The sequence below is a fragment of the Phyllostomus discolor genome, chromosome 13 (genome assembly GCF_004126475.2).
Source record: "Phyllostomus discolor isolate MPI-MPIP mPhyDis1 chromosome 13, mPhyDis1.pri.v3, whole genome shotgun sequence".
Taxonomy (NCBI): Eukaryota; Metazoa; Chordata; class Mammalia; order Chiroptera; family Phyllostomidae; genus Phyllostomus; species Phyllostomus discolor.
The window spans coordinates 19,237,139-19,254,191 of NC_040915.2; the positions used below are offsets into that span (position 1 = coordinate 19,237,139).

General features: G+C 38.7%; 1 protein-coding gene across 4 annotated transcripts in view; it reads left to right on the plus strand.

Annotated features, from left to right (window-relative positions):
• Nucleotides 1-17,053, plus strand: part of SPINK5 (serine peptidase inhibitor Kazal type 5) — a 67,134-nt gene that overhangs the window by 22,812 nt on the left and 27,269 nt on the right. For 2 of the 4 annotated variants that reach the window (XM_036013795.1, XM_036013796.1), the window contains exons 9-18: nt 2,230-2,357; nt 3,556-3,643; nt 5,465-5,592; nt 7,022-7,097; nt 8,240-8,367; nt 9,666-9,744; nt 10,081-10,208; nt 12,515-12,563; nt 14,770-14,897; nt 16,459-16,549. In XM_036013795.1, coding sequence (XP_035869688.1) covers nt 2,230-2,357; nt 3,556-3,643; nt 5,465-5,592; nt 7,022-7,097; nt 8,240-8,367; nt 9,666-9,744; nt 10,081-10,208; nt 12,515-12,563; nt 14,770-14,897; nt 16,459-16,549 — 1,023 coding nt within the window. The remainder of the gene's footprint in view (nt 1-2,229; nt 2,358-3,555; nt 3,644-5,464; nt 5,593-7,021; nt 7,098-8,239; nt 8,368-9,665; nt 9,745-10,080; nt 10,209-12,514; nt 12,564-14,769; nt 14,898-16,458; nt 16,550-17,053) is intronic. The other 2 variants (XM_036013797.1, XM_036013798.1) reach the window with 2 other exon arrangements.

Below are 17,053 nucleotides of genomic sequence, written 5' to 3' on the forward strand. Positions count from 1 at the left end.
ATACAATTAAAATTAAGTTTTGAAAACAATTTCAGATGATTCAGTTTTTCTGTTCAGCATGAAAATATTATTTATTTTGTTAATAGAATAGGCATGATAGGTAATGCAGCCTGGATTTCTTAAATCACCAAGGTTATGAAAGCTGCTTTCAATAGCAGTAATAGCAGTTCCTTTGCTCAAAGACTAGCTTTTTGTGGGGAAGTCAGACCCCTGAGTTTTGTTTACCCTTAGTCCTGCCATGCTCTGGGTGTGTGCAACTGCAGAAGTCACCTCTCCTCTCTGGGCCTCAGCTTTCTTCTCAGCAAACTGAGGGGGGTGGATAAATGAGTTCAGTTATCCCAACGTCTGTCGGGTTGGGATTCTACATCTTGCTCCTTTTTGTGCTAATGCAAGTACACCATCTTTGTGGATTGTAGGGAGACACAGGTCCAGTTTATGGTAGTCAAGCCCTGACCTTGCACTTCATAATGCTACTCAATGAAGCAGGTGTTCAGCGTTTTAGTTAAGAAACAGGAAGTATTCAGAGTTGTCAACTGTTTGTGCAACACTCACTGAAATTTGAACCGCAGTCCTTTAGTGGTGGTTGTTAAACTTCAGTCACAAGCCTTGGATCATCTTGTGGCAGTCAGCATTGTGTTACTCCATTGACACAGAGAGTTCTTCTGCCTTGTCTTTCATCACATCTCAGCTGCTTTTCCTGGCTGCGGCTGGTGCCATTGTTTTGGTGGGGTCATTGGACACAATCATCTTGAATAGAACTGCTTTACCCGGATGGCTCAATAGCTGCCCCATAATTAAACTGTCAATGGGTTGCTCACAAAAGTATTTCTTCAGAATTTCCTTGGATGAATCACAACTTATAAACTGAAATTATCATTGTTTCTCTTATGGGAATCACTGAGCATTAATTTTCCTACCATGTCATCACTAGCAGGCGACTGTCTTCTGTGTCTATATTCCTAGATTGTTACCACCAGGGAGTTTGGAGCGCACACACACGGCTCTTCCAAAACTAAGTATCTTCTTATCAGGAGGTCATTAGTGTTCTATTTTAAAGCGTCTTAATCAAACATGCGTTATTTAAAAAAAATAAGAGAATTCAAGATCTAGAAAAGGTACTAATGAGTATCTGTTCCAAAAACCTCCTTGTGTAAGTGGTAGGATGGGGGTTTCAAAGGTGGTGGGGCTTTGCTGTGGACTTCCGGTGAGTCTGAAGCACAATTCAGCTGCCCAGGTCTTCTTCTGACTCTAAACCACACTCTTGATGCTCATGTTTTCTTGGCTAAGTGGGAAGACGAAGGTCACATGGTTGAAGACGAGACTAAAGGGAAGCATTTTGGGGTAGCTTATATTACAGTAATATATGTCATCACAAAATACATTTATTGACATAGATTCCCAAGGCTAGAGTAATTTGGAGTGTGTGTGTGTGTAAATTTAGCCCTCATCAAATAGTAGAGTTTTCAGCACAAAAAGAAAAACCTGAAAGTACTGTACCAAGGCATCAAGAAATCCAGGTACAAACCTCTCAGACTATGTGGGGTGGGGGGGGGGTCACAACCTTGTTAAGGTGCTGTAAATAAATATTCATCTTGATGTTCTACCTCTCTAAATTGGGGGGTGAATGAAAATTAGATTTACTCTCTCTGAGGTGTCCACCTATCATATTAGAAGTCAATATCTATGAAAGAGGCAGGGTTCATAAATATGATGTAGAGGTCCATGGAGAAAACAAAATAAAGTGAGCATAATGCTGTTGGATACCAGTGCATTTTTTTCCTTGCCAACTAGTTTGGATTGTTTTTGACTTGACCCATATTAAGGAGCATGTAAGTATCCCATCTCACACATTCTATAATCTGCACATGAGCAAGTTTTTTTTTCTTGGCTGCTACATTTTGTTGGAACTCCATGAAAGATCTTTGTTTTTTTCTATTATCTTTTTTCATAGATTTGAAAGTTAATAAGTACTCTCTAGTTTTAGAAAATACTTTCTCATCCTTATTCTATCTAAGGCTCTTTTACCTTTTAATAAATATACCACCTTGCAGGTATAGGTACTGAGTAATTTCATAATGTAATTACTATTTCTTATTAATTCTCATTGACATGTTATATGTGTTACCAACACCTTTGAGACCTGGCATTCTTTGAGTGTGATCCCCTGGTGTACATACTGTGTATTAAAATGCAGAAAAGTATTCAGTGTAATTACTTGTCTTTTTAAAGGATCTTTGCAAGGAATATGAAAACCAAGTGAGGAATGGAAGACTTTTTTGCACACGGGAGAGCGACCCCATCCGTGGCCCCGATGGCAGAATGCATGGCAACAAATGTGCCCTGTGTGCTGAAATTTTGTAAGTAGATATGTGTTTTCTTTAGAGTGACTCAGAAGGTGAAGTGGAGATCAATTGGAATGATGAGTAAAAACGGTGTTGAGGTGAAGGATTGTTACTCAGAATTTTTGTAATGGTTTCCTGTTCTCTACAAATCATAACACCACCTAGTGAGTACATCTTAATGATGGATGTGTATTTCTATGTACAAATGGATTCTCTTTTCCAGTTGGAAGACTGGATTACAAAACATGTAACATTTCCTCTCGTGAATTGTGTAAGCCTTTCTACAAGATAGTCAGAATACAAAATGAGGGGAAAGGCAGGTACCAAGACTTGAACTGTTTGTTCCCTTCAGTAATTATCCCACTATGACAATCATCTACAGACCCTTGAACTCTCTAAGTGCTTTCTTTATGCCCTCCCATGACAGTGTGTCAGCCATGGCCAGCCAATGTCTTCTCTTCTGTGATCTGCATTTCATCATTATCCCCCCTTGGATAAGACCTCCTAAAATCCCTAACTGAAGTCCAATCCTTATAACTCAGTGATTTTATTTTATAACAATCATTGCAGTTGGTAACTGGATAATTACTTCTTGTTGACTATTAGTCTTCCCTACTGGGCTGTAAGTTCTAAAAAGACAGGGTATGTGTTTGTTTTGTGTAGTACTGTACTGTATGCCCAGGGCCCAGGCTAATGCTTGCCAAAACATCATTACTAACTCAATGTTTGAATGAATGAATGAATGAATGAGTGAAGATCCCTATTATCAGGAAGCTTAAGATTAAATAGCAGAAATAAGCTATGGCTATGCTCACACACATACATATAGTGCAAGACCAAAGGAAAGCATCCCATAAGGGGAGAATATTCAGGCATGAAAATACAGTGACAGCTGTAGAACTCATTTTCCCTTTGAGGTCTGAGATGTCTTCTTACAGCAGGGAGAATTTAAGCTGGGGAGGTTTAAAAGGGAGGAAGATGACAAAAAAAGATCATTATAATGGAAGGAAATGGCATATATGAAGGCAAAATGAAAGAAGGGTGTTTTGGGGAATTAGTTAGGATTTCAGTTTGAACAGGGACTGCAAGGTCATTAGAGAGTTTACAAGAACTCAGGAATGCTTAGCCATGTCCCCCCTTGCACCTAAATGACTGCTCTATAACATGAAAATTTGAAACATCTGTAGTTACTTATTTTTGTTCCTTTCTCCAGCAAGCAACGTTTTTTAGAAGAAAAAAATAAAGCAGGTGAAAACGTGAGAAAAACTGAAGAAAAAGTTAAAGTTAAAAGAGAAATTGAGGTGAGGATTAGTTTGCTTTGTCTGGTTATGATTTTTGCAGTGTGTGGGCATGCCTTTTACTCCACAATGCATTTTCAGTGTTGGTTCATTTTTCCACCACGGCTGATGGGTGTTCTGGAAACTACAGTTCTTATTTTATAAGATTTATAAAAATAAAAGAATAACTATGGCATGTCAATTTTAGAGCTTTATTTGGAGGAAATTAATCAAGTCATATTAGTAAAATAGTTCCACATTCCTAAACGAAGGTATGTATCAAAGCATCATCTGAGTTCAAAGTTCAATATGCATTCTTCTTCAAATGTGCGGTAGTTGTTTTAGTAGTTTTCATTTTGAAAGCAATATCAATGGAAAATTTTAAAACTCTGTCTTCAAAATCATCCTACATCACACTTTTTAAACACTTCAGCCGGTCCTCTGCCTTTTTCCCCTGTGCTATCATCTTTCCTCAGATACCTAACAGCTGTCCTCTGTGTCGCTGCATGAACGTCTTGCCTGACGTCTGTACTTCCCGCTAACATTTTCCTCAGTCCTCAGGATTCGATTTCTCTTCTGCGTTGTTTTCATGGAGTAGAAAATATTTCCATGAGCCAATGGCATTATGAAAATCCAACATTTGAAGGGACCCTAGAGTATATTTGGACCACTTCATTCCATGAAGAAACCCTGTTTGACTTATTCTTACAGACACTTATCCCACTTTCTTCTGCCTTCACGTCTCTCTCCATCTTCTTGTCCAGCTCTCATTTTCAATCGCTTTCTTCCTCTCAGCCCGAGGTTACAAAGTCCTTTTAATTTTATTTCTCAAGTGTCCCTCCACTATTCTTTTATATTTCATTTTGAATTTCTTCCTTCTTTTTCTCGCTGTCTCCCTCCTTGTCTCCCTCCCTTCTTTCCTCCCTCACTCCCTCCCGTCCTTCCTTCCTTCCTCTCTCTTTCTTTCTCTCTCCCTTCCCTTCCCTTCCCTTCCCTTCCCTTCCCTTCCCTTCCCTTCCCTTCCCTTCCCTTCCCTTCCCTTCCTTTCCTTTCCTTTCCTTTCCTTTCCTTTCCTTTCCTTTCCTTTCCTTTCCTTTCCTTTCCTTTCCTTTCCTTTCCTTTCCTTTCTTCCTTTCTTTTCTGCTGTAGTTTTCCTGATTTCCATCTCTACTCACTCAAATACTCCACTTATCTGGTCGGGTAGTCTTTCTAAAACGGAGATTTGATTATATTCTTCTCTGCTATAAGTGGTTATCATTTCCCATTTCCTAAGAACAAAGTCCATATTCCTTTCACACAACAGTGGCCTAGTTTTAACTTATCGTCAAGGTCTCTTTTTTGACCAGTTTTCTCTCTTTGCCCACTAATTCTTTAGCCACTGTGCTCATGGCTATAATGTCTTAAAATCACATGTTTCTTTATGCCTCCATGTCTTTACATATCCTCATTTTTCCTGGGGGACTTATTTGCCACCTTGTCTTTCTGGAAATTATCCCAGAGATACAAATCAGATATAATTGCTTCTCTGTACTTCCATGAATCAGTCTTTCCTTTGTGCTCGTACACACTTTAATTCAGACTTGTGCCATGTCTTAGTGTTTTTATATTGTAATTCCTTATACTTTTCACTTGAGTGATGAAAGAGCTAAACCACATCTATAGTTATATCCCCTTAATACATTTGTTGAAGACTTAAATGGATGAATATTACAAAGAGACAAATATCACCAAATTTTTGGATGATCCTAAATCTTAAAAGCTTTATTTTTCAATATTTTTGTTAAAGAACATCTAAAGGTTATACGCAGAGGACTGGATCTAAACTGTCTCCTTTTCATCATTCAGAAACTCTGCAGTGAATTCCAGGGCCGTGCAAAGAATGGAGTGCTTTTCTGTACCAGAGAAAATGACCCCATCCGTGGTCCAGATGGGAAAATGCACGGCAACCTGTGTTCCATGTGTCAAGCCTTCTAGTGAGTATAGAGGATTTGACTGTCCGGGAGAGAGTGGAACTTCCAGATGAACTGATAGAACCAGCTGGTTTCGTAGACCGGGAAACTGTGGCTTGAAACAGGGAAGGGAGTTGAGAGCATTACACTGAAAACATTAGTAACAGAACTGGGAGTGAGTACCAAGAGCTGTTTAGTCCAAGGTGACTCCTGTGTCCCGTCACTCATTCCCTTAGCATCCTGAGAAGCATGAGCTTGTGCAAATACCAAATTCCTCCTGCTGCCAAAATTTCATATGTGAACCAGCTGGACAAGTTTATAGGCATCTCATCTTCCAAAGGCATGAGAGCCCAAAGTCGGCATTTAATAGAGAAACTGATTATTAGAGTTAAAGTTGCCTGTGAAACAACCATGAACTCTTATAGCATTACAGTAAATGCTACTTTATATAACATTTCTCGGTAAGTTAGAATTGACAGTTTGCTTTCAAACTGAACTGCTCTCAGTTTATTTGATTGAGCTTAGTTTAAGTAGTGTATTTTTTGGACCATATGACACACTTATGTTTTAGAGGAGGAAAATAGGGAAAAAATCTGAAGCAAAAAATGTGGTAAAATATTAAATAGCATAAATAGCATAATATTTCACCAATGTAAATGTAAACGGAACTCAACAGCAGCATTAACAACCTTTATTCCTCCTGAATTTGGGGGTGAAAAACTGCCTCTCATAGTCCAAAAAAAAGCCAGTAATTGATTTAGACTTAGAATTTATGGCCTTTAATTGATAACCATGTATGGTGGAAATACCATCCGTTAACTATACATACCATGCAAGCCTATTATTCAAAACAAATTTAGACTCATTTGGTTTATCATTGCATGGCCTTTTTCTATCCACCCTATATTTTGTCTTTAGATAACACAGCCATGAGTAAGCAATATATTTAAGTTGAATTAATAAAGTGTGATGGGAGAGATAGATCATAGACTTGAGGGGAGAGGCCTTGACTAGGTGCAGTCACATCCTAAAAATGAAGCCAAAGCCCTCCTTGCCTCACCCCCTGTCTGCAAAAGCAGGGTACCAGCCAATGGGCTCTGTTCAGGCCACTTTCAGCCTCCAGGGGCGATGTCATCATGTTCAAGTTTTGATGTCTCCTTTATGGACATTAGTGATGTTTCTTTTCTGACCACAGGCAAGAAAGGTAATTTATAGAAAGTGAGTTTTCCAGATCCACAATCACTATCTTTCTTTCAATGTTAAGTAGAAACTATGAAGAAGTTATGGTATCTCACCATACTGGGAGCTGTTTTGTCGCTTCTCGTTGGTATGTAGCCATCGAAGGACAAAATTGCTTCTTCCTGAGGAGGGAGGAAAGATTAGCAATACAGGAAAGTGCAGAAACCATTCCCTGTGTTTGGTCTTATGGCTCCTCTCATGTTCCCTCATTCAGCCTAGCAGAAGCAAAAGAAAAGACAATGGCAGAAGCAAGAAATAAGAGAGAACCTGGAAAAGCGCCTTCATTTGCTGTGAGTTGAATCCATTCAATAGGCCCTACTTGGAGTGATAATTTGAACATACTTCAAAGAACCTAGAGGCTGGAATGTGGCCCTGTAAAAATAACCAGAAAACCTTAACCCTGTAAGGTGGAGATGACACTGACATGAATACTATGGGGACTTGGTCCATTCTTGCTGCCTCCGAGACTAACTGTGCACAGTAAAGATAACCATCGGAAGCCTGAAAAACGGAGTTCTAGTTTCGCTGACACACTGCTGGCTTTTGATTTTACCATTTTTCAGAGATTCTACTTGTATATTTTCTACAGAAGAATTTTTGGAATATTACATCTGAGTTGGGATAAGAACACCTTGATCCCACACACCAAAAAAAATCATGATTTTCACCTCTGAAATATCACAATATTTGTTTCCATAGCCCCATGTTAGTTATTATCACCTATTGAAAGTCTCCTCATTTTTCATCTAGGTTCTGATCTATCCCTTACCTAGCTGTTCTCCCTGACACAAACAGAGTCAAGTTTCAAAATATTAATTAGGTCACAATACCACACTGCCTAAAATGCACAAATGGCTTGTTATATATCTGATCAAGGATACATCTCAGCCTCCTTATCTCTCTTATCTGGCTTCTTACCTGCAATCAGAAATTGATGTTCGACTGTGTGCTATGTATTAATACTTTTCTGCTTGTGTCTCTCAGTTTATTTTGACTATCTAGAACACACATTCCCCATGCCATTACATAAGAGTAAATCCCCTTTCCTCTCCATGGTGTCACTCAAATCATTCCTGTCCCCTGACATCTCCCCTAGTTTCCACAATCGGATTTCAGGGTCCCAACCTCTTGAGTTCTCACGCTTTCTTCTACCTCTCTGTTTACATTTGTTTTATTCTGTTTACTTTATAGTGGAACTTACTTGTCTATTTCTTTTATTATATTGTGACATCCTAGTATGTCATTTTTGTTTCCATCTCTTAGCAGCTGAGGGGCATTGTTTGTGGAATTGAACTTTACATTTGAGAGAAGCACAACTGAAACCCTGGACTCAAAGAAACATCATATTTGTTTTTGCCAACACAGGTGTTCTGATCTGTGGGCTTTCAATAGGGATGAAATGCATGCCCAGCTTATTTCTCTACTTTGGCAGGAGCTGTGCAGTGAATACCGCCAGTTTGTGAGGAATGGCAAACTCCCCTGCACCAGGGAGAACGACCCCATCCGGGGCCCCGATGGGAGAGTGCATGGCAACACCTGCTCCATGTGCGAGGTCTTCTTGTGAGTAGCTCTGCAGCTGGAAAATGGGGGAGGGTTTGGTCCCTTCTGCCATGTTTCTTTGTTTCCTTTAGCTTTATTATATTTTATTTTTAAAGTTGGGTCTGTTTCTTGTCAGTGGCATTTTGTGCCACGGTTTTGCACGTTGTCATAATTGTCAAAGAACTATTCCTACAGCTCAGTCACTGACTGGTCAAGTGCTCGTGGGAGTGAACAAGATGTAGAACAAAGAACTTACCTGTGCAGAGTGGGATATGAAGTCAACCAAAATCACACCCCTGACCCCAAAGCGAATACACCAATGTGCAGAAACAGTGCCTCCATTCACACACAAGGCCAGGGAAATAATTTAGAAAAAGGAATGACTGGGACCTCATGGCATTAACTTCTCTCATGCATCTTGTCAGCTTGGAGAGCTTTGTTGAAACCTAGTTTATACCCCCAACCCTTACATTTCTTTATCAAAGTAACCAGAACTTTAAATCACAGTCACTAATTGTGAATTTAAATGTGTGACTGTGTATTTAACATTTCTCTCTTCCACTAGATAATTATTATTATTATTATTATTATTATGAAAGGGATTCTAGAAAATGTAAGCACTGAGTTCAGATTAACCTTGGGCTTCCTTTCTATGTTCAGTTATGAGAGGGCTAGTTCAACAGGAAGATAAAAACATATTTAGAGGAAATGGAGAAATGTAAAAACCATGTCCACTGAGGGTTTTGAAGGCTTGGCACACTCAGCCAGGGGAAACTTACAGCCTTGAAATGCCCAAGTAGTTTTTGTCTTGAAATGTGCGAACAGGGCTGGTTCTAGGTTGTCCCAGGGGTGAAGGTGGGGCCAATGAGTGAAAGCTCTGGAAGACAGGAGGAACTTTCCACTGGATTGGGGACTTCAAGGTGAAAAGACCTACCATGAGATTTCAAGGATATGTAGGTAGAGAACTGGCTGGTAAATTAAAACAAAGCTAGGCAGTAACCAGAGATACAGTTGTGAATATTGGAAGGTTAGAAAATCACTTCTGGCCTAGGGTTGACAACCTTAGTCTGCATTTGTTAGCTCTGTGTCCTTGGGAAAGTGATATATTCTGTCTGTCAGTTTTCTTATCTGTAAATTATGGTTAGATTAGTACTTTTGCTACATACACTTGTAAAGGTTTCATTATAGGAGCAAAAGGTTAGGTATATAGTTAGAACTGGACAAATATTAACCATAGCAATTAAACAATATTTGAGATCACTTGCAATCTGGAGATTTTATGATTCTTTCTCATTTATTTCTTAATCACTCTCTTTTAGCCAAGCAGAACAAGAAAAGAAAAAGAGGGAGGCTGAATTGAGAAATAAAAGGCAATCTGAGAGAACAGCTTCCTTTGAGGTAAGGGGACCTTCTCCAGGTCAGAGGCATGTGGACCCAGGACAGACAGATGGCATTCAGGGAACCCATAAACTCCCCAAAACTGTAGGGGACATTTGGACAGTTTCACTTTGTGTATGTTCATGTGTGTGCATAGACGCGTGCCCATGTGACTGTTTTCACCTGAATATCCATTGCTTTTATCACTTGAAAATATTCACATCTTCAAAGTTAAGAACTATTTTAAAATGAGCCAGTTGCTGATCCCCACTTAAGAAAAAGTCAAAACATCAGCTGTTTTTGCAGCATGACCCAACCTGTGTTTAAAACCTCAACCTTCCCTCCTGGATTTCACAGGAGCTGTGCAGTGAATACCGTAACTACGTGAAGAATGGCAAACTCCCCTGCACCAGGGAGAACGACCCCATCCAGGGCCCGGATGGGAAAGTGCATGGCAACACCTGCGCCATGTGTGAGGTCTTCTTGTGAGTAGAGCCCAGCGCTGCTGACAGAGCGGGGAGATGCAACTAAGAGAAGTTTGCAGACATTTTCCTCTTCTGTGTAGCATTCCATTTTGGTTGTCACATTTAAGGAAATGAAAACACACACCCACAAAACCAAATTAGCAAATAGAGCTCTCTCATACGATAATTGTGAGGTAAAGAGATACACAATCATTTCTTTTAGGATATTTCAGAAAGAACTCAGAATCTTTTATTCAGAGAAGAAAATACTCTGTGATAATCTGACTCATTGTTTTCAGCTTTCTAAAGGATTAGCAGCTGAAATAGGAAATGGATGAGATTACATGTAAATATCATTATGGTACGCAGCAAATTTTAGGAGATTTTATGTTGGTTCACTACCTCCCTGCTCATTTTGTGTGACCTCCAAGGGTAGGATTAAACTGGATAAGAGCTATGGGGAGACAGGTTTGAGTGCAACACGGAGATGAACTTTGCAGCAGTTACAGTAGCAAAGGCTGGGTCAGGAATGGTGATTTTTGTGTGGGAATTGGGTGCCCACTTACAGGGGACTAGAGTATAACTGTGGAATAAAAGTGACATGCTGTGTCCCCTGAAACAAGCCTATAGTATTCTTTAAGTCTTTTGATCATTGTTCAAAGGGATACTCCAATTTATTTTCTATACGCCAGAATCTCTGATTTTGGATTTAGTCATGTAGTCTTCCCTGGTAGAAAGCAATATAGCCCAGCAGATGGACTCCATCGTGTTTGGGCCATGGAAATCGATTAGGTGGAAGTCAAGACGATGACCACATAGACATGTAATCAACATTTATGGAATGAATACATAATCATGTACATCCTAAGAGCCTTGCTACCTAATCTCATTTAATCTTCACAACAAAGATATGAAATATGTTCTGTATTACTACACGTTTTAGATGGAAAAATAAAGGCCCAGAGAAGTTGAGAATGATAGAAATATCAGCACAGGAAAAATGGAGAAAATGATAATACTTTTCACTGTGTGGTATAGACAGGATATACTCATTTAACAAAGCTGCTACCAACTTCTGGTAGCTATATCTGCCTGCAGGTAGGCTTGTTTCTGTCTTCTTTTTTTACCTCTAAATTAATCTCCCAATGACAAAGAAGTCATTCCGCCATCTAGTGGTAAACACTGCTACTTCTGGCAATTTCCCAGTATGGAAACAAAATGCTTCTTGAATTATTTAATCAACTTAGACGCATGATAAAGTATAGATCAGTTTTCTTTTTGAAGAAGTATGAGAAACATCACAATTTTGGAGCTATTGTAATACTTTTCTTTCATCAATATAAAATGCCATGTCAAAAAAATAAAATTTTATCACCTCATATTTTATCGATATGTTAGCAAAACGTATTACTTTTCTTGAGAATCATTCTACCCTCTGTAGTCTTTTCTTGCACACTTTCAAACCATATGCAAACATTCTTTTCAACTTTTTAAACTGTTTTAATTTGATTAATGAGTAAATCTTATGTTTACTGGAACATATTAAAACATTTTCACAAATTATTTAATTTTTCTCTGTCTATATAATATGATTGAATAATTATGTTATAGATTCAATTATGATATAGATTCACTCACTAAACTCAGTTTGCAATACTGTTAGTTATGGTTAAAAATATAACTCACTTCATTTCCATCATATGCCTGTTTTTGGAGAGTTCAACTTTTAATAATGATTACCGTGATGATGATACCAATATTTTATATCACTTTTGCCATTCATTTTATTATAGACCAGGTACTTATTCTAATTGCTTTACATGTATCAACTCGTTTTGTGTACAACAGTCTTATGAGAAAAGTATTCTTACTGCCTCTCTGGTCCCTCCTCTTCCTTCCCATTTAAAGATGAGGAGCCCACAAACAAGTTAGGACAGTTTTTGTGTTTCCTATACAATATGGCCCCAGAGTTCTCCCTCTTAACTACTGTACTGTATTGCCTCTAAGAAGCTAAATATTACTACTTTATAAAGAGTTGTTGCAGATGCAAAAGAATCAGCCACTGAGAAAGTCTTACTGCAGTATATTTGCTGAGAAGCTAAATAGATGTACTCATTAAGGGATTTTCTCTTGTACCCCATTCTCTTGGGGAGAAGTGAATCATTCTAATTTATTACCCAATAAGATCACAAACTACTGTGACTGGATCTTTGGGATTGCTTGAGAATAGCTTGATCAAAGCAATGAATGATCAATTTGTAAATATTAATGATCTATTCAACTGTACTAAGATCCATTTCTTCTCTTTCTCTCCCTGTTATGTACAGCCAACAAGAAGAACGAGCAAGAGCAAAGGCTAAAAGAGAGGCTGCCAAGGTAATTTGCTCAGGAATGCGAATGCTCTGCTGTACCTTGGCATTCTTCCCTCTATCATAGCATTCTGGAGATCTCCTTAGCACGGATGTTTTTCTGTTCAGTTTTTATGACTGAAATGCACAAAGAAAACTCATCCCCAGGATGAGGGAAAGAGGTTTTCCTTTAACTTGAGGGAAAAATGGTCTTGATTAGAAGTTTCCAGAGTACCAAGTTTGTTGCATGATAATTCAAATTTTGAGTTTCATGTATAAAAGTTTGAGGGTTAACTTACTTTGTAAGTGATATTCTCCATATTTGGCTTTTCTTATGTTTCTGTTGTCAGGTACAGATTATTAATATCAGTCTTTAAAATTTTCTAATTTCAGTTTATGTCATTCAAACCTCTATTATTTCTAATAGAGAGTACAAGATCTCTGTCATTCTTACTAGTCCAATTTACAAAACAAAGTGCACAAATATTTATCATTTTTGTTCATTGTCACCTCCCAAATATGGAGGAAATATTACTATTCTCACACCCAAATTAATGATTATTTTGTAATATTCTTGACTTTCTAATTATTTTTATAACTTTATAATTTTACAAGAACAAAGCCTGTATGTAGGTGGTGGATTACTCTCATATTAAAGCTATATACAAGGTTTACCTTTATGTATTCTATCCCCTAACAGTCACTACAAAGTATAAGCCTAATAATTTATTTGGAAAAAGATGACTCAGTTTAAAAGTTTACCATTAAACTGACTCACTTTCTCAGTAACTTTTTTTCTGTTAGCTGGAACCATCATTTCTTGGTAATTGAGTGTTGAAAATTTGTGTATCCATTATATCTGACCAGTTGCTTAGTTGCCTTAAATTTTTCAAATGATTCTATCACATTGCTTTTTCTCTTCACTCCTGTTGTTACTCTCCTGTTTGAAATCCACGTCCCCCACTCAGCAAGGAACTCCCGGAAAGGCATCGGCTTCTCCAGATGTCAAACTTGTTCTCTCCTCTCTATCTTTATTTCTGATATTTCCTTATTTCTTAGTTCAAGCATGCCTTTGTCTTTTCGTCTAAGCCTTCTAAAGACAAATCAAGACTCAGCAATATTTTTTGCACATTATTTTTATTTTATTTTTCCAACTTTATTAAGATAATTAACATATAACATCATGTACATTTAAGGCATGCAATGTGTTGATTTCAAAATGATTACCCCTATAGTTGTAGCTAATGCCTCCGTCACAGCACAGAATTACATTTGTGTGTGAGATAAGAACATTTAAGATCTACCCTTTACAACTTTCAACTGTATAATATGGTATTGCTAACTGTAATTACCATGTTCTGTGTTAGATCTCCAGAGCCTATTTGCCTTATAACTGGAAGTTTGTACCCTTTTTTTAAAAAAGATTTTACTTATTTTTTTTTTAGAGAGGGAAGGGAGGGAGAAAGAGAGAGAGAGAAAGAAACATCAATCTGCAGTTGCTGGGGGCCGTGGCCTGCAACCCAGGCATGTGCCCTGACTGGGAAACGAACCTGCGACACTTTGGTTCACAGCCTGCGCTCACTCCACTGAGCTACACCAGCCAGGGCCAGTTTGTACCCTTTGACCCCTTTGGCCATCATTTCCCCATTTGCCCCCCTAGAATGCTCAATCCCTTGGCAACCACCACTCTACTCCCTGTATCTATGAGTTCAGCTTTTTTTTGAGATTCCACATATGAGTGAGATCATACAGTATTTGTCTTTCTCTGTCTCATTTATTTTACTTAGTATAGTGCCCTCAAGTTTCATCCAAGCTGTTGCAATGGAAAGATCTTTCTTTCTCATCAAGACTCAGCGATATTCTCAGTTCCTCTCCTGGGCCTGTTGACTCTTCTCACCTGTGATCTTCCATGATTCTTATAGACTGTGATGTGCAACAGAACACACACACACACACACACACACACACACACATTGTCCTTTATCAGTGTTTCAGCCTTCCTCTACAACTAGATGGTAAGCACCCCCAGGTGAACGACGAAGATGTTTACAGATCTATTTTGGTGCCAGGACAACTCTCAGTCCATGGTAGGAGCTTTGAAAAGACTTCCTGATTTACTGTTATATGTAATCACTTCAATTTTTCCTCCTTACTCTGTGCTACTTATTCATAATAGGCAAAGGCATGGGAAGGGTGGAAAACTGCTCTGAGAAAACATTTTCTTCATTTCCCAGGAACTCTGCAGTGAGTTCCGGAGCCAGGTGAGGAATGGGATGCTCATATGCACCCGGGAGAATGACCCCATCCTTGGCCCAGATGGAAGAATGCACGGGAACAAGTGCGCCATGTGTTTGAGTCTGTTGTGAGTACCTGCGCTCCGCTCTCCACTGCATTTCTTCATCCTCCGTCTTCCCTGGGTCTGAGCTTCTTCAGAAACCCATAGAATACATACCATGGGTTGTATGCTGGGTAATTTTAAAAGCGCATGGACAAGGCATTAGGTAGTGTTGAATCACATAGTGACAGTGTCATTCTCTACTCACTAATCCTTCTATCTTCTTATTAAGCCTGAATTTAGTGACAAAATCTCTTTAACTTGAGAATCGCCATTCATAACAAAGAGAGCAAACTCTTCAGAATGTGGATGAGAGACTGTCTTTGGTCTCTCTCCCACCCCACCCCTGACATTTTACAATTCTGTGCGTATATTCAGACAAGGGAAAGCCATTTGGACAGAGATCTATGAAGCCAGTATGTAAAGAATGTTAAAATAACCTGAACAAGAAATTGACTAGAGACAGTTATATGTATCCTTTCAGGGACATTACTATATACAGGTGAAATAAATACTTTGATAAGTGGTTTTGTGTAGGGTTAAACCCCTAAGAGGCAGTCACATGTCATAGGTGTTTATTAAAATGTCATCTTGGAAGCCAGGTTTAGAGCCTAATAGGACATTGTTCTGCAGAGTGGGACTAGAGCTCCATTATGTGGGACAACACAGGAGAAGCTGACGACATATTACCACCTCTGGTTCTTCTCCTTCTAATCCCCTACCAAACCTCATGCTAAAATAAATGTTGAGAAAAACATCTACATAATCTGCTGAAAGAAGTTCAAAGTTATTGTTGTTCCTTACCTTTCACATATCTTGGCTCGGTCTTAAGTATAAGATTTACGCTCCCTAAAGGAGAGATTGATAGGAAAGGTCAGTAAACTATGGCCTGAGATTCAAGATCAAGGCTCTTCTCTCACCTGCTGGATTTGCTTGTGGTGCGGTGATGACTGACTTAGACGTGATAAATGCTAAGGGTTTCATCCAGCCTTAGTTTGCTTCATGGCTGTAGAAAACAGCAAGCACGCCAGCCTCTTGGGCTCATGATCAACCTCAAAATATTAGTTGTTGAATCTTCTTGGGCTTGAATCATTATTGTACTCTAAAACTTGAATTTCAATTTGAATATTAATACCATTAAAATAACACTTACAATTTTTATATTATAGTGAAATGTGGTTGTTTCTGATTTTGGGCCCAGTATCTGACTTGGTTTCATCCCTTGCTTTCATCATCAATGTGTTCATTATTTCAAATAAACAGGAAAAGTTTCACAATTTAAAAAAATATCAAGGCAATTGAGGCTTTTTTCAGATTATTGGGTGAAGTCACTGACTGATAGGAAAAAGAACACCCAATGTTCGCATACTGATTAAAAACAAAACATGCTAGTTTTATTTTTAGAAGGGTGTTGGGAACAACTGCATTTATCTGCATTAGTGGGCACAGTAGTAGCTCCTCTTAGACTGGACAGATTTGTACTGAAGGCTGAATCTGACCTTTGGCCTGGAAGATCCTCATTCCTTCTGAAAATACATAACCGAAGAAGAATTTTAGTTAAGTTGTATCTTCTTTTCTTCTATTGCAGCAAACTTGAAGAAGAAGAAGAGAAGAAAAATCACGGCACAGAGGGAAAGGAGACAGGTGCAGCTGAGAAAGTGAAGAGAGAAGCGGTACAGGTAGTTATTTCAGGTCACCAGGGCCCCTGCCTTGTCCGTTCTCATTAGGCAGGGCCTCGCCCCTCCTCCCATTCCCAGGGTCGGTAGTGACTTCACCAACTGAGAAAACGTACTTGGATTCTCATGTGTAAGAAGATCCCTTTTTCCAACGCAGTTTATTCACACCGGATTTGTTCTGGATGCTTGTGCATTTGAGAAGTCAATCACCCTTTTCTCTACTGACCATGTGAACTGTATGATGCGGAGAAAGAAGTATATGCAGACTGTCTTGTTGCCTGAATGCAAACCAGTAGAGACAGATTTTAAACTTGCCCCCATGCCTTGCTGTATAAAGGTGTTTAGTTTTCAAAACAAACAAACCTAAGTTTTCATTCCAGTTAATTCTCTGTGAGATTTTGGGGAAATTATTCAATAGCATCTTTGAGCCTTGGTTTTGTATCTATAACATCTTACATGATGATGATAATGGAATGGCTATTAATTACTTCATTGCTACTGTATGCA